The 24,086-nt window shown below is 39.0% G+C and overlaps 1 protein-coding gene across 4 annotated transcripts in view; it reads left to right on the top strand.

The window, feature by feature from the left end:
* The window catches only part of NAA25 (N-alpha-acetyltransferase 25, NatB auxiliary subunit), an 80,265-nt gene that overhangs the window by 26,992 nt on the left and 29,187 nt on the right, over positions 1–24,086 (top strand). For all 4 annotated transcript variants that reach the window (XR_015242228.1, XM_086681702.1, XM_086681703.1 and 1 more), the window contains exons 8-15: positions 900–1,011; positions 1,604–1,693; positions 2,907–3,076; positions 6,414–6,526; positions 13,796–14,003; positions 14,798–14,887; positions 20,241–20,421; positions 21,777–21,876. Coding sequence is in view for 3 of the 4 variants with exons in the window: in XM_086681702.1 (XP_086537828.1) it covers positions 900–1,011; positions 1,604–1,693; positions 2,907–3,076; positions 6,414–6,526; positions 13,796–14,003; positions 14,798–14,887; positions 20,241–20,421; positions 21,777–21,876 (1,064 nt within the window). In the remaining variant the exon portion in view is untranslated. The remainder of the gene's footprint in view (positions 1–899; positions 1,012–1,603; positions 1,694–2,906; positions 3,077–6,413; positions 6,527–13,795; positions 14,004–14,797; positions 14,888–20,240; positions 20,422–21,776; positions 21,877–24,086) is intronic.

The raw sequence follows: 24,086 nt of genomic DNA, 5'->3' as shown, positions 1-24,086 counted from the left end.
CGAACCGTGAGATCATGACCTGAGCCAAAGTTGGACGCTTAACCAACTGAACCACCCAGATGCCCTACCAAAAAAATTTTTTTTCAATGAGAGAGTGGGAGAGGGGCAGAGAGAGAGAGGGTGGGGGGGAGGGACAAAGCATCTGAAGTGGGGTCTGGGCTGTCAGCAGGGCTCGAACTCACGAACCATGAGATAATGACCTAAGCTGAAGTCGGATGCTTATAACCGACTGAGCCACTCAGGTGCCCCTGTTGTTGTCTTAATGTTACTTATTCTCTAACTTCAGCCTCCTTGCAGATGGGTGTAAGTCAGCCTTTCTGGTTTTACCCAGCTGGATTATAATCGTATGGTTGTTAAAATGAAGATTCCCTGTAGGAAACTCATAATGTAATTATTGGTATATGTAATCTGCTGAGCTGCTCTAAAAGGTCAAGGCAAATTTAATTTGGTCAGAAATAATAGTTGTAGTTTTCTGTTCCTAGCTCTATTTATTTTTGTATTTCTAATATTTTACCTTGCACATTCCATTCCAGTTCAAGCTCATTCGATGTTTGGGAACTATATGTATAGATGGGAAGCCTGTCTGTGGATCAGATATACTAGTCCCTAGATGCTTTTTCTGTTTTACAAGTTTATCCCATATACGAGATTCTCACTTCAATACATTCGTGATCCTTGTATTTTATAGAAAAAGTGATAATAAAATGTTTAGTATCAGAAATGTACTTTTTTCAGCAAAATAATCTTTAATAAGATAATAGTTTATATCTAACTGTGGTCCCATTTTCTCATAGAATGAATAAGAAAATGCAACATTTTTCTTCTTGTGTTTGGACTTTATTCTGATTTCTGAGCAGAAGTGAACCCAGCTTACCAATTTTTATAACTTTTAATTGTAGAGAAGTTGACAAGTGAGATTCAGAGTCGGGAAAATAAATGCATGGCTATGTACAAGAAGCTGAGCAGGTGGCCAGAGTGTAATGCCCTTTCCAGGCGCCTCTTACTGAAAAAGTGAGTAGAGGCTTCTCTTTGGACTATGAGACTGTAGCAGGGCTCTCAGTTTGCACTACTGCTTTTCTTTCTTTCTTTCTTTCTTTTTTTTTTTGGTTGTCTTTTATGTTGTCCGGGCATAAAGTGAAATCTTGTAGTAGTGTGTTTTAGGTATTTTTAAAAGTTTTTGATGAGCCTTCATCTTTCAGTAAAGAGGTATAATCATACTTACACCACCAGGGTGCTGAGTATTAGGTCTTGAGAGTGAATGCTGAAAATCATTAATTTGTTAAATTCAGTATTGGTCTAAAAGACACACCTTCCCCTCCCCAACACCCCATCCCACGGCCCTGTTTTGGGGAAGTGCTAATACGGGTGTTTTAGGAGCATTTGTTTTCTGGATCTGGTCATTTCATTGAAGGAAATAACAGTTCCTTAAAAGTTTTTTACTTGGAAAAATGCCTCTGGAGTTGCCCTTTTAGGGAAACTTGGAAGGGTGGGCTTCTCCTTGTAAAGACTAAAATATAGAAAGTAAGTTGAGTATTATGGTTCTTAGGGCAGACTTGTCACAACTTGGGTTTAATCCTGTGTGCACCATTCAATCTGATTTTAGCTCAGATGACTGGCAGTTCTATCTGACTTATTTCGATTCTGTGTTTCGACTGATTGAAGAGGCCTGGACTCCTCCTGCTGAAGGTGAACAGTAAGTTGATTCCTGAATTCCAGTGGCACTTTTTAGCACATTGTAGCAAAAGGATTTCATTGGAAGCCTAATTGAATTCTGTTTTTCAGTCTCAATAGTGTATCCCTTTCAAAATAAGATTTTTCATTTTTTTTATTGTAAAATAAATATGTTCATTGTAAAAATGTTAAACTAGTGGAGAAATATATGGTGTAGAAAGTGTTAGTTCCTGATTATCCTACCATCCCAGAAATAACATTTTTTTTTTACCTTTTTCCACTTTTATTGAGTTATAATTGATCCAAAGAGCGATCTCTCTCTCTCTCTCTCTCTTTCTTTCTCTCTCTCTTCCTTTTTTTTTTTTTTCTTGAAGTGAGCTCTCTGTTCAGTGTGGGGCTTGAACTCATGACCCCGACCCCAAGATCAGGAGTCGCATGCTCTGCTAATTGAGCCAGCCAGGTGCCCCCAGAGATAACTCTTGATGGCAGTTTAGAGTTTTTTCTTCTAGATTTATTTCTGTCCATATACTAACATAATTATTCCCCTTATTTAACATAAAAATGCAATCATATTAGTGGTTTGCAACTTGGTATTTTCTCCCTTAAAATATATCTTGGGCATTTTTCCATTTTTGGTACATAGAGATCTGTTTCATTCTTTTTTAGTGACTTAAGAGAACTCCCATTTTAGAGATGTACTGTAATTCATTTAACGTGTCTCTTGTGGATGGACTGATGGACACTTGGATTGTTGCTGATTTCCTTTTTTTTTTTTTTTTTTTGATATTACAGATAATATAATAAACATGAATGGAATCTTTTTGAAAAGTGAATACATAAGCAGGATTTAAGATGCTGATGAGCTTGTGCTTACTTTGTAATATTAACTAAATCATCTGAATTTTCTTAGCCTTCATTCAAGCAGTAAAGTAAAATTTACTTAGACTTTTTATTAGGTGATATTTGATATATATAAAGTGATCCCTTGTCTTTTTAAGAAAGAGGTATAGGTAGTTAGTCACTGTGTAGTAATCAGATGCCAAAATTGGGAGTAATCATATCCTATGTTACCTGTCAGAATGTGCGCCTAGTTCTCTTTTGCCCCCATGTTATTTTATAATTATCAGAATGCTTTTTATTTTTTAATTTGTTTTTTGAAATCAATTTGGCTTCACTTTAAGTTTTGGGACAGACAGTAGAGGCACAAAATACCTTTTTCATGTGTTTACACCTAGCTCTTTAGAAGGAGAAGTCCATTATTCTGCAGAAGAAGCTGTGAAATTTATAGAAGATCGGATAACAGAAGAATCTAAAAGTTCCCGCCATCTCCGAGGACCACATCTTGCTAAACTGGAACTGATTAGACGTTTAAGACGTCAAGGTTTTAATGATGAGTACAAACTAGGTAAGAAACCCTAATATTATTTGGGAACCCTGGAGAAGATGCAGGGATGCCTTCCATACCCAAGTGCAGTATTCATTATGTGAATTTTGTGAGGTCATTATGTGAGGTATACGATGATGCCGTCATGTTTGGGAAGCAGACATCTTCATAACATGAAAATATTTACTAACAAATGGATTACTGATAAAATTAGCCCTCGATCACATCTTCAACTTGACTTAACATTAGCATCTCTTCCTATTCCACCAGAGTCTTTTTCAGGCATTCTTTTTGACCTGACATTAATGTCAAAATCAGTTTCAAAGTAAAATAACCAGTTTTGTAAAAGTTCTAAGATTTCATGAAGAGGATGGAAAGTTTCTTGAAAATCTCCAAGCGCTCAGAAAACCATTGACAAAACAACATCTGGTGGAGTTAGAGCAATTAACAGTTAAAGAGAAAATTTACAAGGACAATGACAAGATAGGAGAAAAAACATGATTTGGATAGTAAAGCATGAAGAAATGCCTTCAGGAAATTTGATGAAGTGCTTAGATGTTTATTTGAAAATGCCTTTTTAAAAAATGATTATTTATTTATTTTGAGAGAGAGCACATTTGTGTGAGCATGAGGAGGGGCAAAGAGAGACAGGGAGAGAGAATCCCAAGCAGGCTCTGTGCTGTCACCGCAGAGCACATTGTGGGGCTCCATCTCATGAAACGTGAGATTGTGACCCAAGCCGAACCTGAGTTAGACACTTAACCAACTGAGTCACCTAGGTACCTGAAAAAAAATTTTTTTTTTTTTTTTTTAATTGAGAGAATGCACAAGTGGGGAAGGGACGGAGAGAGGGGGACAGAGGATCTGAAGCTGACAGCAGAGAGCTTGATGCAGAGCTCCAACTGATAAACTGTGAGGTTGTGACCTGTGCCGAAGTCAGATGCTTAACCAACTGAGCCACCCCGGCACCCTGAAAATGGTTCTTTTTTTTAAAATGCTCATTTATTTATGAGAGAGAGAGAGGGAACACGTGTGCACGTGAGAGGGGGTGGGGCAGAGAGAGGGGGACACAGAATCCAAAGAAGGCTCCAGACTCATAGCTGTCAGCACAGAACCCGATGTGGGGCTTGAACCCACGAACTGCGAGATCATGACCTGAACCAAAGTTGGACACTTAACTGACTGAGCCACCCAGGATCCCCAAGAAAGAGAATCTTAAGCAGGCTCCACATTCAGAGTGGAGCCTGACACAGGGCTTGATTCTATGACCTTGGGATCATGACCTGAGCTGTAGTCTAGAATCAGATGCTCAACCGACTGAGCTACCCAGGTGTACCTCTCACAACCAGTTTTGAATTCCATGTTGACTTCTGTAGGTCTACTTAAGGAACCTTAGTCTCTGTTATTTCCAGAAATGCAAACGAAAATTTTCATGTGACCCTCTGCAAAATGTTGAGATAGATTCCAAAGAATTGCTTTTTTTCCAAAGCTGGATAGAAAAGTTTGAATCTGCATTGACACTTGGCTGTATCTATCTCTTGTCTTTTTCTTCCCTCTCACCAGCCTTCATGTTAGAAATTTGTGACTTTTTAAAATTTATTTATTTATTTTTTGTGACAGAGAGAGAGTGAGAGTGAGAGTATGCACATGCATGCGAGCCAGGGAGGAGCAGAGAGAGAGGGAGAGAGAATCCCAAGCAGGCTCTGTGTTGTCATTACAGAGTCTAATGTGGGGCTTGATTCCACAGACCGTGAAATCATCATGACCTGAGCTGAAATCAGTTGGACACTGAGCCACCCAGGTGCCCCAGAAATTTGTGACTTTGTCTAGTCTACCCAAAATTCTTTTTGAAGTAAACTCTACCTCCAACAGGGGGCTTGAACTCATGACCCTGAGATCAGGAGTTGCATGCTGTACCGACTGAGCCAGCCAGGGGCTTCTGCACAAAATGTTTTTTACCCAGACGAGTGAGTGATTCTTAGTGACTTGGATTATAGTCCTATGAGAATCTGATGAAAGCCATGGACTTCTGTTCCCAGAATTGTGAATAGGAACCAAGACCTAAAATCTTACCGAAATTCCAGGTTAAAATTTTATGTTTCTTATTTTAATTTTTTAAAAAAATGTTTATTTTGAGAGAGAGAGAGAACGCTAGCAGGGAAGGGGCGGGGAAGGGGAGAGAGAGAATCCCAAGCAGGCTCTGCACTGTCAGCTCAGAGCCTGAATTGGGGCTTGATCTTACAACCCTGGGATCATGACCTGAACTGAAATCAAGAGTCTGAAATCAAGAGTCAGATGGTTGGGGCACCTTGGTGGCTCAGTCCATTGAGTGACTTCGGCTCAGGTCATGATCTTGCAGTTTGTGAGTTCAAGCCCCACATCAGGCTTGCTGCTGTCAGCCTGTCAGCACAGAGCCTGCTTTGGATCCTCTGTCACCCTCTCTCTGCCCCTCCCCCGCTGGTGCTCTCCCAAAAATAAGTAAATATTAAAAAAGGAAAAAAGTTGGATGCTGACTTAACCAACAGAGCCACCCAGGTGCCCCCAAAATCTCTGCTGCTTAAATCTAGTTCAGTTTGAGAGTATCTTACTATTATTATTATTATTATTATTATTATTATTATTTTAATGTTTACGTAGTTTTGAAACAGAGTGCCAGCAGGTAGGGAAAGAGAGAGGGGGGGAAGGAGGATCTGAAGTGAGCTCTGTACTGACAGCAGTGAGCCTGATGTGGGGCTTGAACTCAGAAACTGTGAGATCATGACTTGAGCTGAAGTCGGATGCTCAACTGACGGAGCCACCCAGGTGCCCCTATTATTTTGTTTTTAATGTGAGGAAAAATAAAAGGAACTGGTAGCTTTCTGCAGATCCAGGTTTAAATTTTCCATAGTGAATGATCTTGTTGGAGTTACTGGCTTGTGACTCTCCTCATTTATTTTCTCTCCGTTGGTGTGCCTGTTAAACATTCCCTTCCACTTAGTTAACATTTATTTAATACTTGGTAAGTATTTCAGGAACTGTGGAAAGAAACGTGCTTGTTTAATGTTTGTTTATAAACTTAAGTCTTTATTTAAACTTTAATGAAAACTTTTTAGCTATTTAAACTTTAATTCAATGGAAAGCATCATGTTTCCTACATGTAATAACATGTAAGCTGATTTTGTAAGATTCAACTTCTTTTTAAAGTGTTTGTTGAGTTTTAAATGGGCAAGCCATCCTCCAGCCCTCACTGCCATTCTCATTTAAGCACTCAAGCAGAATTTTTATTTAATTGAAATAAATATTTTTCAAATCATACCTCTTAATATAAAAATTATTTCAGTCCTTGAGTTAATTTATTGATTTTTGTTTTCTCTCTTAGGTGATCCAGAAGAATTAATGTTCCAGTATTTTAAAAAGTTTGGGGATAAGCCTTGCTGTTTTACAGACCTCAAGGTGTTTGTTGACCTCTTGCCTGCTACACAGTGTACAAAAGTAAGTATACTTCAGAATCCTGTTGGGTGCTTGTATTGAGGGTAACAAGGGTAACTGTATGTAAGTTGGTGGATGCTAGATATCAAGATAACTGCTCTAGCAAGCAGGGACTCTAGGTGCTATCAGATGAAGACATGATTTCTTGTTAAGCCACAAGGAAGATAATTGGATTGTCTTTTTTGTTTTGTAGTGTGTGTGTGTGTGTGTGTGTGTGTGTGTGTGTGTGTGTGTATGTGTGTTTTGAGATAATTGTAGATTTATACGTAGTTGTAAGAAATAATACAGAGATCTCTTTATACTCCTTCCCATTTTGCCCCAGTGGTAACATCTTGCATAACTACAGTATAATAACTTAATTAGGAAATTGACATCGATACAATCCATTGACCTTTTTCAGATTTCACTGTGACATTTGTGTGTGTACGTGTGGTACCTTACATGTGTGTTTAGTGTGGTATGTAGTGCAGTGGATTCGGTGACCTCCACTAGAGTCAGGATACAGAACAGCTTCGCCACCAGATTCGGTGGCTGCCTTTTTTACCTGCAAACTTTTCCCTGCAGCTCTCTCTCCTGCTTTCACCCCCTCCCCCGGCAACCACAATAATGTCTTCTATTTCTGTAATTTTGTTATTTTGAGAATGTTGTATAGCTGAATCTGAATCATATTATATGTAACATTTTCAGATTGGCCCTTTTTCCTCTCAGCATAATTCTCTGGAGATTCATCCATGTTACATGTATTACTAGTTCAGTCTTTTGTATTGCTGAATAGTGTTCTGTGTTATGGATGTGCCACCATTTCTTTAACCTGTTGAAGGACATACAGTTTCCTGTTTTTGGCTGTTACAAACAGAGCTTCTGTGAACATTTGTGTGCAGGTTTTTTGTGTGAACTTAAGCCTTCATTTTTCTGAGGAAAATGACCAGTAGAGCAAGATAGCTGCATGTTTAGTCTTTTTTTTTTTTTTAAGATATGACCAAACTTTTTCATGGTGACTGTACCATTTTAAATTCCTGTTAGCAGTGTATGAGTGATTCAGTTTCTCTGTGTCCTCATCAGCACTTAGTGTTGTCACTATTTTTTTATTTTAGCCATTCTCATAGGTGTGTAGTGATATTTTATAATGGTTTTAATGTGTATTTTCCTAATGGTTAGTGATGTTTAACATCTTTTCATGTGCTTATTTGCCATCTTTATATTCTCATTGAGATGTGTTCTTCTATCTTTTGCTTGTTTTCTAGTTGGTTTTGTGTTTTTACTGTTGAGTTTTGAGAGTTTAACTATTCTAGATACAAGTCCTTTGTCAGATATGTGGTTTCACGTTTTCTCCCAGTCTGTAGCTTGTCTTTTCGTCCTTTAACAGGATCCTTTGAAGAGCAAAATTTTACATTTCGATGCATTTATTTTGGAATACTTTTCAATTTACAGAAAACTCACTTGGATAGTGCAGAAAATTACACTACACCCTTCACCTACCTTGTTAACATCTTAAATTACCATGGTACACTTGTCAACAACTAAGAAATTGACATTGGTACATTACTATAACCTCTAGATTTTATCTAGATTTCTGCAGTTTTCCCATTAATATCCTTTTTCTGTTCTGCGATCTAATCTAGAGTACCACACTGTGGTTAGTTGTCATATATTGGGAGTTTTTGATGTGAATGAACCAATGTAAGATTGTTACATAATGAGATGGAGAACCTTGTTTTTAGACTCCTCATCCATGGCAACATTTATCCAGAGTATCCCTGGTAACAGGCAGCTGGAGCATTCTATCAATTGGAAGGACAGTGTATGTAGAGTAGGAGAGAGCACCACATAAAGAAATACTGGCATGTATAAAGAAAGTCTGTGACTCTGGTCGGCTTTACTCATTAGTGCCTCTGTAATTAGTGAAGGTTGGAAGCCTTCCTAATGCAGGGGTGCCACCACCTGTTCTCTCAGAAAGCCTTCTGTCACCTCCCATAGTGGAGGTGACTAGACTATGTTTGGTGAGTCATGTCTTCAGTCCATCAGGTTTGATACTTGGCAGTCTTGAGGTGACACATCTAGGGCAGATGGAGCAGTGTTTTCCGAAACTGGTAAGTCGCCAGTGGTCTGTATTTAGTTATGAAATGAGGCTCACCATTCTCTTTGATTTAGTAAAGCTATTCTTGGAGCACCATGTTACAGGGCTCAGGCCAAGCTTTAGAAGTTTCTGGATTAATTACAATTAATTACATTTACAATTGTAATTAATCCAGAAACTGGATCCTGGGTTGTAGGAGGACGTGAAAACGTATGAGAGAGAAATAGTTGAGTGGAAGAGAGAGGTTTGGTCTGATGAGGACAGAGTCCTTTTCTCATATTTGAAAAGCTCCCTTATAAAAAGCGGATGAGAATTGAGACCAGCAGGAAATTGTTACAGGGAACTTGGAATTTGGCCAGTGAAAAATAGATTTTTTTTTAATAGAATTCTCTAAAAATGTAGTGTGTGAGTTTCATGGTGCTGGTGGGATTTAAGCAGAATCTAGAACCACATGGGAGAACCACATGGGACAGGCCTTCAGTTAATGTTTGTTGCATGTATTATGTGTAAGTGCTAAGATTTGGAACAATTGATCTTAGTGTCCTTCCCATCTTGTAAGTTGAAGCACTAAATGATGGGACTGCATTAGAGGAAACCTTAAATGGCTTTCAGCTGAGATTCATAAAGTTTTGCTAACATAAATCTAGTACAAGGAGATCTACTCTGTTGGTTATGTTTGACAATCTTAGGTCACCTCACATGACCTCATATATTAATAATCTGTGGAGAGGAACCCTCTAGAAATGCTGGGATACTGTCAGTGATAGGTAGTCTTTGTTCTGTGAGACAAAGGATGTGAAGCTGTTGCAATGAATTTGTAATTCCACTTAAATTTTTCATTGAGGGGTAATTTTGCTGCCAAAACTTTTTAAATGTAGGATGACTTCAATAGCTAAAAATCCTGCTACTCAGCAGTGTATTTGTCAGAGGATTAAACTGTTTGAGTAAAGTTCAGGCTGAGAACTGTAGTCCCAATTAATTAGGAGCCAAATGCTTTTAAAGTAGGCCATTGAATCCAGTTATCTTGAAGTGGCTCAACCAGGGTGATGTTTTTATCTTCTGTTTTCTTTGCCTTGGAATTTTAAGCTAAACATATGATTCCAGTTTTTAAAGAAGCTTTTTGTACAGTAGTAAAACTATACAGACTGAAATAAAGAATGAATGTATTCTTTTATGACAAAACCTATTTGGAAGATTCTTTAAGCATTCCCTAAAGAAGGCATTAATAGTAAACATCACTAATATATAAAATGGTTTACAACAGTGGAACAGCTGGCAGTAGAAGCTATACAGGCATTTAATCAAAAGCATGGAGACCAGTGCTTTAGTTTCTTTGTTGCAAATGATTACCTGATCATAATAATTAAATTTCATACAATTGGAGATAAATTGAAGCAAAATTGTTACAGATGTGAAACTGCACAGCGTGGGGAGGGGGGTGGTTTATTTTACTTTAATTTTTATTTGTGTAGAAAATATTACATGTATAAAGTTAAAAAGCCAGGTAGTACTAGAAGGCTTTTGTTGAAAAACAGCAGTAGCTCTTTGCCACCTTCACCCTGGTTCTGGCGCTCTACAGGCAAATCACTCAACTCCTGTTTCTTCTGTTATTTACCTCCGTATTTCTAAGTTATAGACTTGTCCGGGTATTCGTTTATTTTTATAGTTATAGTCTTCATCTGTTGGAGCCCCACCACTGAAGATGATCATCTCATTTACAACATCTCCCTTCTCTTCTTACATACTTTCTCCCCAGTTTAGTTCAGTCATTATTCAGAATTTATATTTTTATGACCGAAGGCTGAGCCACTTTGTATACGGAGATTACCTTTCTCAAACAACTTTCTTTCTTGGAGTTAAGATTGTTTTGTTTGATTCACCCCAGTCAATTGGACAGAACCATACAAGTATAAAACTCTGTTAGTTTAATACATGAGGTGGTAATATGTTCTGTTCTCCCCCAAACCTCCTCCATCCCCTGCCCCTCACCTCAGAAATACTTTATTTTTTTATTTTACTATTTTTTTTTAACATTTATTTATTTTTGAGAGACAGAGAGAGACAGAGTATGAGCAAGGGAGGGGCATAAAAAGAAGGAGACACAGAATCCGAAGCAGGCTCCAGGCTCTGAGCAAGCTGTCAGCACAGAGCCCGACACGGGGCTCAAACCCATGAACCATGAGATCATGACCTGAGCCAAAGTCAGACGCTTAATTGACTAAGCCACCCAGGCGCCCCTTGAAATTCTTAAAAAAAATTTTTTTTCATGTTTATTTATCTTTGTTTATTTTTTCATGTTTGTTTATTTTGAGAGAGAGAGAGAGAGACAGAGAGACAGAGAGAGACAGAGAGAGACAGAGCACCAGCAGGGGAGGGACAGAGAGGGAGGGAGGGAGAGAATCCTAGGCATACTGCGTGCTGTCAGTGCAGAGCCTGACTCGGAGCTCGATCTCATGAACCATGAGATTGTGACCTGAGCTGAAATCAGCCAACTGAGACACCCAGGTGCCCCTAGAAATACTTTTCACGGAGCCTGTTTGCCATCGTCTGTGTTTGGTGTCTCAAACATTTGGCAGGTGGCATTCTGGGATCTGGTTGGGAGTTGGGGGGTGGGGGCCAGGGTGCGCATCACCGAATAATGGAGTTTCACTTTGTCCTTGTTTCGTTTGTTTTCTTTTCCCTTTCCTTTCCTTTCCTAATACAGAGATTTTATCTTTTTATTTATTTAATTTTAATTCCAGTATAGTTTATATACAGTGTTAAATTAGTTTCAGGTGTACAATATAATGATTCATCAATTCTTTACATTAATCAGTGTTTATCATAAGTGTACTTGTTATCCCCTTCACCTGTTTCACCCATTCCCCCTACCCACCTTCCCTCTGGGAACCATCAGTTCTCTATAGTTAAGACTGTTTTTTGGTTTGTCTCTTTTTTCTTCCCCTTTGTTCGTTTGTTTTCTTTCTTAAATTCCACATGAGTGAAATCAGGCAGTATTAGTCTTTCTCTGACTTATTTCTCTTAGCATTGTACTCTCTGGCTCTATCCATGTAGTTGGAAATGGCAAGATTTCATTCTTTTTTGTGGCTCAGTAATCCATTGTGTGTCAATGGACACTTGGGGTGCTTCCATAATTTAGCTATTGTAAGTAATGCTGTAATAAACATAGTGCATATATCGTTTTGAATTGGTGTTTTTGTATTTGGGTAGATACCCAGTAGTGCGATTCCTGGATCACATGATAGGTGAGGAGGTGGAGAATAAAGAACCCTTGTGCACTGTTGGTGGGAATGCAAGCTGGTGTAGCCACTGTGGAAAACTGTGGAGTTTCCTCAGACAATTAAAAATAGCACTTTATCCCCATTTCTAGCTATACCTGTTGTCTGTGAATCTATAGTGCCTCTGGTTCAGCTTCTCCTTGGGACTATACCTACAGGCATCTGCTGGGTTTAGGAAGTCAGTCTATGAGCTAGGGAGCAGTCAGACTTCTTAGATGGAATTTAATTGTTCTTCCATTTCAGTCCCACCAACACTTGGGCTTTCTGGGGCCCTGAATTTCTGCCTTCTAAGGTTCTGTGTCAGGAATAGACTTGCTGCCCCTTGTGTGTGTTAGATTTCTGCCCTGTGCATCGGTTAGCACTTGACACCTGCCCTTCTGCTGCTTTTTATCTTTGAAATCCTGTTAGTGTTTGTTTGCTGTCTGCTTTTCACATGTTCGTGATCCTTGTGGTTTGATGTTTTGTTGTCACCTTAATAGGATTTTGGCAGTGAGTAGTAAGCCCATGTTTAATAACGTGTAATGGGAATGATACATGTTTTTTTAATTCCAAATTTAAAGATTCAAACACATTAAAATTTTTTTTTTAACGTTTATATTTTGAGAGGCAGAGAGACAGAATGTGAGCAGGGGAGAGGCAGAGAGAGAGGGAGTCACAGAATGTGAAGCAGGCTCCAGGCTCTGAACTGGTAGCACAGAGTCCAACATGGGGCTCGAACTCACGAACCATGAGATCATGACTTGAGCTGAAGTCCGATGCTTAACCAACTGGGCCACCCAGGTGTCCCTGGAATTAAAAACATTTTAAGACAAGGTGTTACCGTTGGGAGAAACTGGATGAGAAAGGTACATGGGATCTCTCTGTATTATTTCTTACAACTGCATGCAAATCCATAATTATGTCAAAATACAACAATTAAAAAGCAAGTTAAGGCCACTGATATGACATAACTATTCCTCTCAGTGTGTAACGTTTTCTTTAAGAATTTACTCGTATATCAATTTTGTTTTTGGTACTGTGCTCTTTGCAGTTTCCTAATTAAACTTTTCATTGCCACACTATATAGTATGTTGATATGCTGTAATTTATGAAACCTTTTTGCAATTCTTTTTTTTAATGTTTATTTTTTATTTATGAGAGAGCAAGAGAGAGTGTGAGCAGGGGAGGGACAGAGAGAGAGGGGGACAGAGGATCTGAAGTGGACTCTGTGCTGACAACAGAGAGCCCGACGTGGGACTCGAACTGATGAACCATGAGATCACGACCTGAGCTGAGGTTGGACGCTCAACCGACTGAGCCAGCTGGGTGCCTCATTTTCACATTTCTTTTAATCTTTTAGTTAGTATAGTACCTGGTATTGACCAATACTTGTGGCCAGCAGTGAATGAGTGTACTATTTTTATTGGCATTTTACCAGCATTATGTGCTGTTAGAAATTTTTTTTTGTTTTAGGGGCACCTGGGTGGCTCAGTTGGTTAAGTGTCTGACTTCGGCTCGGGTCATGATCTCATGGTTCGTGGGTTTAAGCCCCGCATTGGGCTCTGTGCTGATAGCTTGGAGCCTGGAGCCTGCTTCAGATTCTGTGTCTCCTCTCTCTCTCACTCTCTCTCTCTCTCTCCCTCTCCCTCTCTCTCTCTCTCTCCCTCTCCCTCCCTCTCTCTCTCTCTCTCTGCCCCTCCCCACTAGAACTCTGTCTCTCTCTCTCTCAAAAATAAATAAACATTAAAAGAAAAAAAAATTTTTTTTTTGTTTAATTTTGGTAGATAGAAAATGATCTACTAAAGGGGTTTTAATTTGTACTTTTTCCTTGATGTCTTTTTCTAGACCATTTCAACATTTGTTAATGTTTAATTTGTTAATGCCTACCAGAGACTAGTTCTGTTTTGAGATCTGTGCTCCTTTTTTTCTACTTTGCAGTTTATTAATCAATTACTTGGAGTTGTTCCTTTGTCGACACCAACAGAGGATAAGTTGGCACTGCCTGCCGACATCAGAGCTCTGCAGCAACATTTATGTGTGGTGCAGCTGACGAGGTTACTTGGCTTGTACCACACTCTGGATAAAAATCAGAAACAGAGTGTGGTCAGAGAATTGATGTTAAGGTACCAGCATGGACTGGAATTTGGTGAGCAGCCTTTCAAAGTGTGCAGTTGTTCCCTGATTTGCTAAGTTTTAGAAGACCTTTTTTTTAATCACCTGGAGCACCTTGTTGTAATGAGTTTGGCAAGGAGGATATTTTGTCAGGTGGGAAGACTGTCCTAATGTAAAGCCTTTCTTAAGTTTGGAGTTTTAAGTGATTATAGTTGTCCATATTCTTCCTGATTGAGCTATCACATTGGGGCTCCTATGAATTACATGGAGTTTATGATAATTGTCACTTTTTCTGCTTTTATAGGCCTTAGTATTTTTAATACATAGACTGAAATTGCACTAAAGGAATGTTGTTAATTGTGAAGTAAAAATGTAGTTTAGAAATAGATGATCTTTAGATTGCTAGATACATGTGATAAAATATAAGTTATCTGACCAGATGACATCAGTATTTCTCTAACTGTATTCTAAATCATTAAGTGAAGTAATGAGCATACTATTACTTTAGTTTTACTGGCCCCTGGCTTCTGGTCTTTTCTTAACCTGAACCCTCCTTCCAAATCTTGCTTCTCTCCCTTTGGGGTCATTTCAGATACCACCTTTGTTCTGGAACGCTTTCTTCTGGTCCAGCTGAGTGTGGCCTTACCTTATTTTGAATCTTTTGATTCATGACTTATATTTTCTTCTGGTATTTATGCTAATCTTATTACTTTCATTTCCTCTCTTTATCTTCCCTCTCCTGTCACTTTCCTGCTTTAAAAAAACTCCTTTGGGGCAGTGATAGTTGCACAAATGTTAAAATACAAATATGGGATTTTTTCCCTACAGGGAAATCCTGTTTGAAAACCGAATTGCAGTTTTCAGACTATTACTGTCTCCTTGCTGTCCATGTGCTTATTGATATATGGAGAGAAACAGGTAAGGAACAGTGATTTCAATTTAACTTTTTGCTTTGTTTTTATTGATTATAAATCCTGAGACTAATTATGTAATCCAAGAATTTTATTTATGCTTTTAGGTTTTTCTTCTTTGACGTTGTCCAGGGTGCTTCTAAAAGAACCCATCCCCAGATATCCCTCTCTCTCTAATCAGGATAATCTTTTAAATCAATGCATATATGTTCTTATTTTTATTATTTTATTTATTAAAATGTTTATTTTGAGAGAGACATACAGCACGAGTGGGGGAGGGGCAGAGAGAGGGAAACCAGCAGAGAATCCCAAGCAGGCTCCATGCTGGTCCAGGCAGGCTCCTGATGTGGGGCTCGAACTTAGAAAACGGTGAGATCATGTCCTGAGCCAAAATCAAGAGTCAGATGCTTAACCGACTGAACCTCCCAGTTGCCCGTTTTTATTTAAAAAATGTTTTAAATTGAAATATAATTGACACATTAATTTCAAGTGTACAACACAGTGATTCAATAATTTTGTATATCATGCTATAAATGTAGCTACTGTGTGTCCCCATACAGCACTATTACAGTACCATTGCCTGTATTTTCTATCCTGTGCCTTTCACCCCTGTCCCTATTCATTCCAGGACAGGAAGCCTGTACCTCCCACTCCCTCTTTTTGCCATTCCCCCCCGACAACCACCAGTTCTGTGTATTTATGGGTCTGTTTATGCTTGGTTTGTTTTATGTTTTAGATTCTACATATAAGTGAAATCATATGGGATTTGTCTTCTCTGACTTATTTAGCATGAAACACTGTAGGTCCATCCATGTTGTTGTGAAATGGCAAGATCTCATTCCTTTCTATGGCTGAATAATATTCGTGTGTGTGTGTGTGTGTGTGTGTGTGTGTACACCACATCTTCTTTATCCATTCATCTATTGACGGACACTTGGTTTGCTTCCATACCTTGGCTGTTGTAAATAATGCTGCAGTAAACATGGGGGTGCATATATCCTTTTGAATTGGTGTTTTCATTTTCTTTTGGTAATACCCAGTAGTGGAATTACTGAATTGTGTGATATTTCTGATTATTTAAGGAACCTCCACATTGCTTTCCACAGTGGCTGCACCAACTTATATTCCCACCAACAGGGCACAAGGGGTCCTTTTTCTCCACATCCTTGCCAACACTTGTTATTTCTTGTCTGTCTTTTCTGTTTTTAAACATTTCTAAATATAGTGAATAATGACTGAAGTGCGAATTACAAAGTTACAGTAATTAAAATACGGAGAAACTGTTTCAGAGATAGATGTATAGGCCCATGGAATGGAATAACCCTTTGTATTCATTTAAAAAATATATATGTAGGAGAATGCACTTTTTTTGGAATAGTTCTAATTAGCCTATTTAAGACAAAAATACAGTCCATGCTGAAGGAGGCGTCATGTATCATTGAGCATGAAAAAGATGATTCATTTTTTTTAGGGCTCACTCCTGACATTTTCTTTTATGAGCAGTTTTTTTGGGGAAAAACTTAGGTACTTGTTGCATATTCACGAGAATAAACTGCACAAGAAACAGAAGGCCCAGGAGACAGCACTGTGCAATATAGATAAAACCCCTGCCCTCGGGGGTCGTTTCGTGGAGCACTTGATTTTGATTTCATCATCCTCCTGCTTAAAATCCTTCAGAGGTACCTGTTTTCCTGGGGATAAAGATCAACCTTTTTAGGGTAGTTTACAGTGCTCTTTACCATCTGGCCTCTGCCTCTATCTCCAAATTCTTAGGTTACTTACAGCCTGTATCTATTGTGTTTTGTTTGTTGGTTGGTTGGTTTGCTACTATTAGTGAACACTGTGGTGCCTCTCTTTGAAATAACTTTCTTACTCTCTTCATCTAACTTTTACTCAAACAGTGCCTCTGACAAGCCTGTCTTGATTTTACCCCCGTACCCATTGCGGATTTTATGCCCCTTCTGAACTTTGTAGGATGTTGTGTGTGCCTCTGTGCTAGCACTTCTTGCACTGTATTGCAGCAGAGATGGGGGTGAAATCCTTTTTATCAGACTTGTCATCCGAGGCTCAGAATTGTGAGTGTGCATAGGGATGTAATAAAACATCATTAATGAACTGACCACTCAGTAATTTGGTCCCTACTCAGATAAGATACCTTTCCCCACTTACCCCTAGCATCCATTCTTGCTCGTAAGAGACTGTGGCTTTGCTAATCTCTTGTTTCTTTGAGCAGTGTGTCTGCCCATATAATAATAGCTAACGTTTGTTGATCATCAGGTACTTGGAAGTGTCTTATATGAATTAGCTCATTTAAACCTCATAATAATACTGTTAAGATTGTTGCAGTTTTATAGATGAGGGAAAGACAGGGCAGAGAGAAAGAAGTTAGGCAAATTTTCCATAATCATACCGTGTAAATACATTGGAAAATTGCCAATATAATAAAGATGCAAGGATTGTTGAAGGTGAAAATGATACTGAAGTGTTCCAATCAGAGGCACAGTCATTGTCTAACGTGGATCTGGCAGAGATTAGAAATCTATGGAAATTTGGTGAGGATGTTGAAAGAGACTGATTTGAATGTGAAAGATTAAGAAGAACACTTGAATACATTGACGCTGTCAAATATTTTGCAGAAAAGCATTTCTTTATGATTTAGCAAAAGTAAAATATGGAGTTAAGCATGTCATTTTTTCCCCTCCAGTTTTATTGATATGTGATTGGCATACTACTTTGTACTAGCTTAAGATATGTAATGTAATGATTTGATATGTCTACCATGAAATGATTATCACCGTAAATTTAGCGAACGTGGATCACCTCACAGTCACAGATTGTTTTTCTTTGGAATGAGAACTAATATCTTCTCGCTTAGCAGCTTTCGAGTATACAGTACGGAATTGTTAACTATAGTCACCATGCTGTACGTTATTATATCCCAGAACGTAATATCATTTTGTTATGTTACAACATTTAGTTAGAAAAATTTTGTCCTGGAGTACCTGGCTGGCTCAGTCGGAAGAGCATGTGACTCTTGATCTCGGGGTCATGACTTCAAGCCCCACAATGGGTGAAAAGATTACTTTAAAAAAAAAAAAAAGAAGGAAAAATTTTGCCTTAAAACTCATCAATCCTTGATGCTCTTTTGATTTGGTGAAGAATTTGCATAAAGCTATAATTACAGCCTAAATTTGGCAAATAAAGTAAAAAACGTCTTTATGACATTTGATTTAATAGATGAGAATTAAGCCTTTTTTCCCCTATTTAAAATTTTGTTTCCATCTTAAGATCTTTTTTTAAATGTTTTGTTTTTGGTTTTGGTTTTTGAGAGAGGGCAAGTGGGGAAGGGGTGGCAAGAGAGGGGGACAGGGGATCCGAAGCGGGCTCCACATTGACCGGCTGACAGCAGTGAGCCTGAACATAGGAACGGCAAGATCATGACCTGGGTGGCTCAGTAGGTTAACCATCTGGTTCCGTATCCGGTCATGATCTTGCGGTTCTTGAGTTCAAGCCCTGCATCGGGCTCTTTGATGACATCTCAGAACCTGGACCCTACTTAAGATTCTGTGTCTCCCTCACTCTCTGCCCCTTCTCTACTTGCTCTCTCTCTCTCTCTCTCTCTCTCTCTCTCTCTCAAAAATAAATATTTAAAAATTTTTGAAAAAAAAAAATGATCATGACCTGAGCCTAAGTTGGATGCTCAACCTACTGAGCTACCCAGGTGCCCCAAGGAGATCTTTTTTTAATACTAGTTATCTTTGAATAACTGGAACTTCTTAAAATTATTTATTCCATTATAATTGTCCAGCCGTCTCTTCTACTCACTTCTGAGCTTCTTGAGGGCAGGAACTATCTGTGACCCTTAAATTTAGTGTTGTTCCAGAGTTTAGGTCAGTGAGTGTTAAATTCAATAAAATTATGATTGTGAAGATCATGTAGGAACATCAGAAAACACTTTAAAAGCAAAGAGCAGAACAGAAAATTGGGTGCAGGTTGTGATTACTACCATGTAAAGTAATTCCAGCCCAGAGGCAGTACACTAAGATCATAATGGTAGTTTGCATAGATTATAGGTGTGTATAGTTTGGTTAGGATTATGCATGATATTTATCTAAAGCTCCAATTGTCGATTATATCTTGTTTCTTCTCTCTTAAAAAAAAAGCCTGTAGGATATAATTTTAAAAGCTCAATTCATGGAGCTTTTACTTTAAATTTTTTTTAAGTTTTATTTTTTTATTTTTATTTTAGAAAGAGCACGAGTGGGAGAGAGAGGCGATGGGGGGAGAGAGAGAGAGAGAGAGAGAGAAAGAGAAAGAAAGAAGAGAACAAAAATCTTAAGCAGGCTTCACGCTCAGCGTAGAGCTGGATGCAGGGCTCAATCCCACAACGGAGCATCAAGAGTCTGACGCTCAACCGACTGAGCCACCCAGGCACCCCAAGTTTTAGTTTCAGTTTAGGTTTTTGCTGACTATAAAAATAGCTTATACAAATTTTGGAGAACAGTTTATTTTAATCTTCCATTTCCAGCTTCCAAAAGGCACTCTGATATTTTGGCATATTTCCTTCTCTCTCTGTGCATGTTTTACAGACTGAAGATCATTTCTTCACACTAATTTTAACTGTGTGTGTTTTATTGAACGTTAATAAGTATTTATCCTTAATACTAAAAACTCTTCATTAATGTCACATGGCTGCATGGTGTTTTCCATGTGTGGGTTTTACTATAACTTATTTCCTCGTCCCCCCATTATTAGTACAGTGAATATTTTTGTATATAAATCTTTATTTCATATTTTCTTTGGTACACAAAACAGAAGTTACTTGGTCTTTAAGACTCTTGATGCATGGAGCCTTTTGAAGGCCAAACAAAAAAAAAAAATGTGTCATATTAGTCTGATTATTAGTGAACAGTTTTATTCAAGTATCACTTGACATTCAAATAGTAGAGTTACATATGGAAGAAAAATGATGTGTAGTGAGAGCATCTGTCTGGAATCTTATAGAGAAAATCTTATACCGAGAAGGTTGGTGGACTCTAGTTCTCCTTCAGAGTCTATCTCTTCTCAGCATCTAGGATTCTCTGAGATTCCGTAACTTTCTTCATAAGACCTTGCAGCTTAATGTTGGCATCACTTTTGTAGATGCATGATTAAGAACTGTGAGGTAACTGTTGAGAGACTCTATTCAGGGAAATTCCTGATTTTGCTTATAGGTATGTATCTAAAATTTGTTCTGAGACACCTAAACTCATTCTTTAAATAGCTAGGGGAGGTGATACATCAGTAAGTTTTGTCTTTTGTTTGTGAGAAACCTCCCTTTGTTAAGCACTGTGGATAATGCTGTTACATTTTGATTCTAGGTGATGAGACTGCTGTGTGGCAGGCCCTGACTTTGCTGGAAGAGGGATTAATCCACAGCCCTTCCAACGCTCAATTCAAATTGCTGCTTGTTCGAATCTACTGTGTACTGGGTGCATTTGAACCAGTGGTGGATCTGTACTCCAGCCTTGATGCTAAGCATATCCAGCATGACACCATTGGGTTGGTAGTATATACTCTGAATACCGAGCAGCCAGCTACACTACGGTGGGGTCCTTCTACATGGAACTTGGACTTTTAGAGTTTAGCAACAGAGTTGTTTCTGTTATTAAGCTTTTTAGATTAAGTAATCCCCCATTATATGGCCTATTGCAAAGCAGAAAGATTTTTATATCTTCCAGCATTTTGTGGTAATTTTAAAATTTGCACAATTTAGAAAAGGCAAGAAAGTTTTCCCCAGAGATAGCAAACAACTATATACTTTGAACACTTTTTCTTAGCACACGTTGTCTTGAAGTCTTGACTTCTGCTTTGCATTTGAGATTTACACATGTACTTCATTTGTTGACCTCAGAGATTCTTTTTCTTTAATGAAGGGGTTTTTTTGTAAAAAAAAATTTTTTTTACATTTATTCATTTTTGAGAGACAGGCAGAGTGCAAGTGAGGGTGGGGCAGAGAAAGAGAGACACAGAATCTGAAGCAGGCTCCAGGCTCTGAGCTGTCAGTATGGAGCCTGACGCGGGGCTTGAACTCACAAACCGTGAGAGCACAACCTGAGCCGAAGTCGGACGCCCAACCTACTGAGCCACCCAGGCGCCTGGTTTTTTTTTTTTTGTTTGTTTGTTTATTTTTGAGAGAAAGGGTGGACAGAGTGTAAATGGGGGAGAGGCAGAGAGAGAGGGAAACACAGAATCTGAAGCAGGCTCCAGGTTCTGAGCTATCAGCACAGAGCCTGATGCGGGGCTCGAACCCACGAACCATGAGATCATGACCTGAGCCGTAGTCGGACCCTTAACCAACCGAGCCACCCAGGTGTCCCTCGGTATTTTTTTTTAATGTTTATTTTTGAGAGACAGAAACAGAGCATGAGTTGGGGAGCGGCAGAGAGCAAGGGAGACCCAGAATCCAAAGCAGTCTCTAGGCTCTGAGCTGTCTGCATAGAACACAACATGGGGCTCAAACTCATGGACTGTGAGATGTGACCTGAGCCGAAGTCAGACACTTAACCAATAGAGCCACCCAGGTGCCCCTACCTTAGAGCTTCTTTGAATGTGTATTTTGATTATTCTTTGTGATGAATCAAGGGTATATTTTCTTTATCCCTTGTGTCCCGTTAATCATCTGAGTATAAGAAAGCATGGCATAGAACTTTAGGTCTCCCACAAAACTGAATTGACTTTGCTCTTTAAAAAAAATGTTTTTTGATTCCATGAATTAGATAATTTATGTGGCAGGATGTTTTAACTTTTCTGTGTGCCTAGCTATGTCTCTGCTATAGTAATTTGAAATACAGTGTTTGATACTAGAAGTGGGTAAGTATAACATGGTTTTTTTTTTTTCTTTCCTTCTGACCTAGCTATCTTTTGACCCGATATGCCGAGTCCCTAGGTCAGTATGCTGCTGCATCCCAATCCTGTAACTTCGCGCTCAGGTTTTTCCACTCCAACCAGAAAGATGTAAGTGAAAAATACTTTTTAAAAATATGACCTTGCCCGCTGAATGCACACGATTCAGAGAACATCTTCCCTCGTGTGGTGGGTACACATGTTGAAGTGTGCCATGCATACTTGCCAGTGCCCTTAGGCCATAGCATACTCGCCATGGCTGTTAGGTAGAGGTAAAGAGTTCTTTGTGGTTGCTAGAATGGGTGTGTTTAATAGAATCCATGCAAAGGTGCAATTAAAACTAGGTGTTAACAGACTACAAAGTGGTATTTTTCCTAGATTTGTCTTTTAATTTCTCTTTTTTTAACATTTATTTATTTATTTTGAGAGGGAGAGAGAGAGAATCCCAAGCAGACTCCGTGCTATCAGTGCAGCGCCCAACGTGGGGCCCGAACCCACGGACCTGTGAGATCGTGACCTGAGCTGAAATCAAGAGTCAGACACTCAGCCGACTGCACCACCCAGGGCGCCTGTCTTTTAATTCCTTTAAAAAAAAAAAAATTATTTCATGTATTTATTTTATTTTACTTTTTATTTTTTTAAAAGACTGCATCCTTTTTTTAAAAAGAATTTTTAAAATATTTACTTGAGAGAGAAAGAAAAAGAGCACAAGTCGGGGAGGGGCAGAGAGAGAGAGGGACAGAGGATCTGAAGCAGACTCTGTGCTGACAGCAGAGAGCCTGATGCAGGGCTCTAACTCGTGAACCATGAGATCATGACCTGAGCCAATGTTGGATGCTTAACCTACTGAGCCACCCAGACGCCCCTTATTATTTTATTTTTTGAAGTTTATTTATTTATTTTGAGAGAGCGAGCAGGGGAGGGACCGAGAGAGAGAATCCCAAGCAGGCTCTATGCTCAGCGTGGAGCCTGATGCGGGGCTTGATCTTTCAACCAGGAGATCATGACTTGAACTGAAATCAAGAGTTGTATGCTTAACTGACTGAGCCACCCAAGCACCCTGTCTATGAAATTTTTTCTAAGGGTGTAAGACCTAGCCCATAAAGAGTTCATAGCCTGGGATGCCATGGAAGATTCTGCAGTAGCAGCTGCTCTCTGTTACCTTTATTTGTTTCTAAAGTTTATAACCACTGTGCCCTTTGCCAGTAGCCAGTGCACTTGTATTTTCTTAGAATTATGAAATTGACCAATTGAAGGACATTTCAAGAAACTTTTGTCAATAGTATGTTTTTAAAAGTAGCAATAAATAAGGTAGAGCTATGTGCCATAATGAAAGGATGGGATTTGCGCCATATTTTTCACTGCAAGCAGACTTGATCTCCACTTGTCAGTTAAGCAGAAGTTTTATATGGTTTCTAGTCAGTCAACCAGCTGCGCAAAACCACCCAGAACATAGGAGAAAGAAGGCACGTCTTGAGGATGGTCATTGCCTGCTTTGTTCTCATGTGCTTCTAAGACTCATCATCTGGAATTTGGCCATGCCAGATATCTACCCATAGCTTTCTGTGTTCACGGTCTAAGAGCAACTAAGGAACTTGACCAGGAAGCCGGTTTTGGGGGTGGTTCTTGGCAAACAGTCATGAGGATTTTTTTAAATAAAAAACCCTTTCATAACTGTAACAGCTTTGGCTAATCTATCTTCCATTGAATTCTTTAGCTTTGTATTAAGTAGAAGGCAGGGCAGAAGCATTTCTGAACAATGGAATATAGGTTTATTGTTGTCAGCTTGCAATAATTATGTCCTGACAAGCCTCAGGGCAAGGCCTAGAAGGCTGGTGTAGCAAGGGATGGTGAGCTGTGCATCATTTGGCTTTTAAGCTCTATTCCCCTCCCTCAAATGGCATTTTTCCACCACAGTGATTGGTGGTATCTTTGTTCAGACTTCATTTTGTGTCATAGCTCCTAATCAGGAAGAGAGGGAAGTGTAGGCATCAGCATCTGAACATGCTGCTTAGAAGGTGCTGGCCTGGCTTGGAGATCCGAGGGCATCTCTAGGACCTTGGGTTTCTAAAGTATCCTGGCACAAGTAGGCAGTTGAGTTATAAATCTCTTTTTGCACTGTGTATTGAAGTATCTGTGATTGCCCTTTCCCAGTTTTTAAGAAGTTGCATTAACTCAAAAAAAAAAAAAAAATCAAAAGGGTTTCTTAAATCTCATTAATCTGGCTGTCATTCCTTATTTCTAAGGAAGATTGACTGATGATGCCTTTTCAAAGTTTTGTTCTCAAATAGCTCTGAGGTGGCAATTGGGGGTAAATAAGG

This window comes from Puma concolor, chromosome D3 (assembly GCF_028749965.1).
Source record: "Puma concolor isolate L17-30 chromosome D3, mPumCon1.1.hap2, whole genome shotgun sequence".
Taxonomy (NCBI): domain Eukaryota; kingdom Metazoa; phylum Chordata; class Mammalia; order Carnivora; family Felidae; genus Puma; species Puma concolor.
The sequence above is the reverse complement of the archived record's forward strand: the minus strand, read 5'-3'. Positions and strand labels throughout refer to the sequence as shown.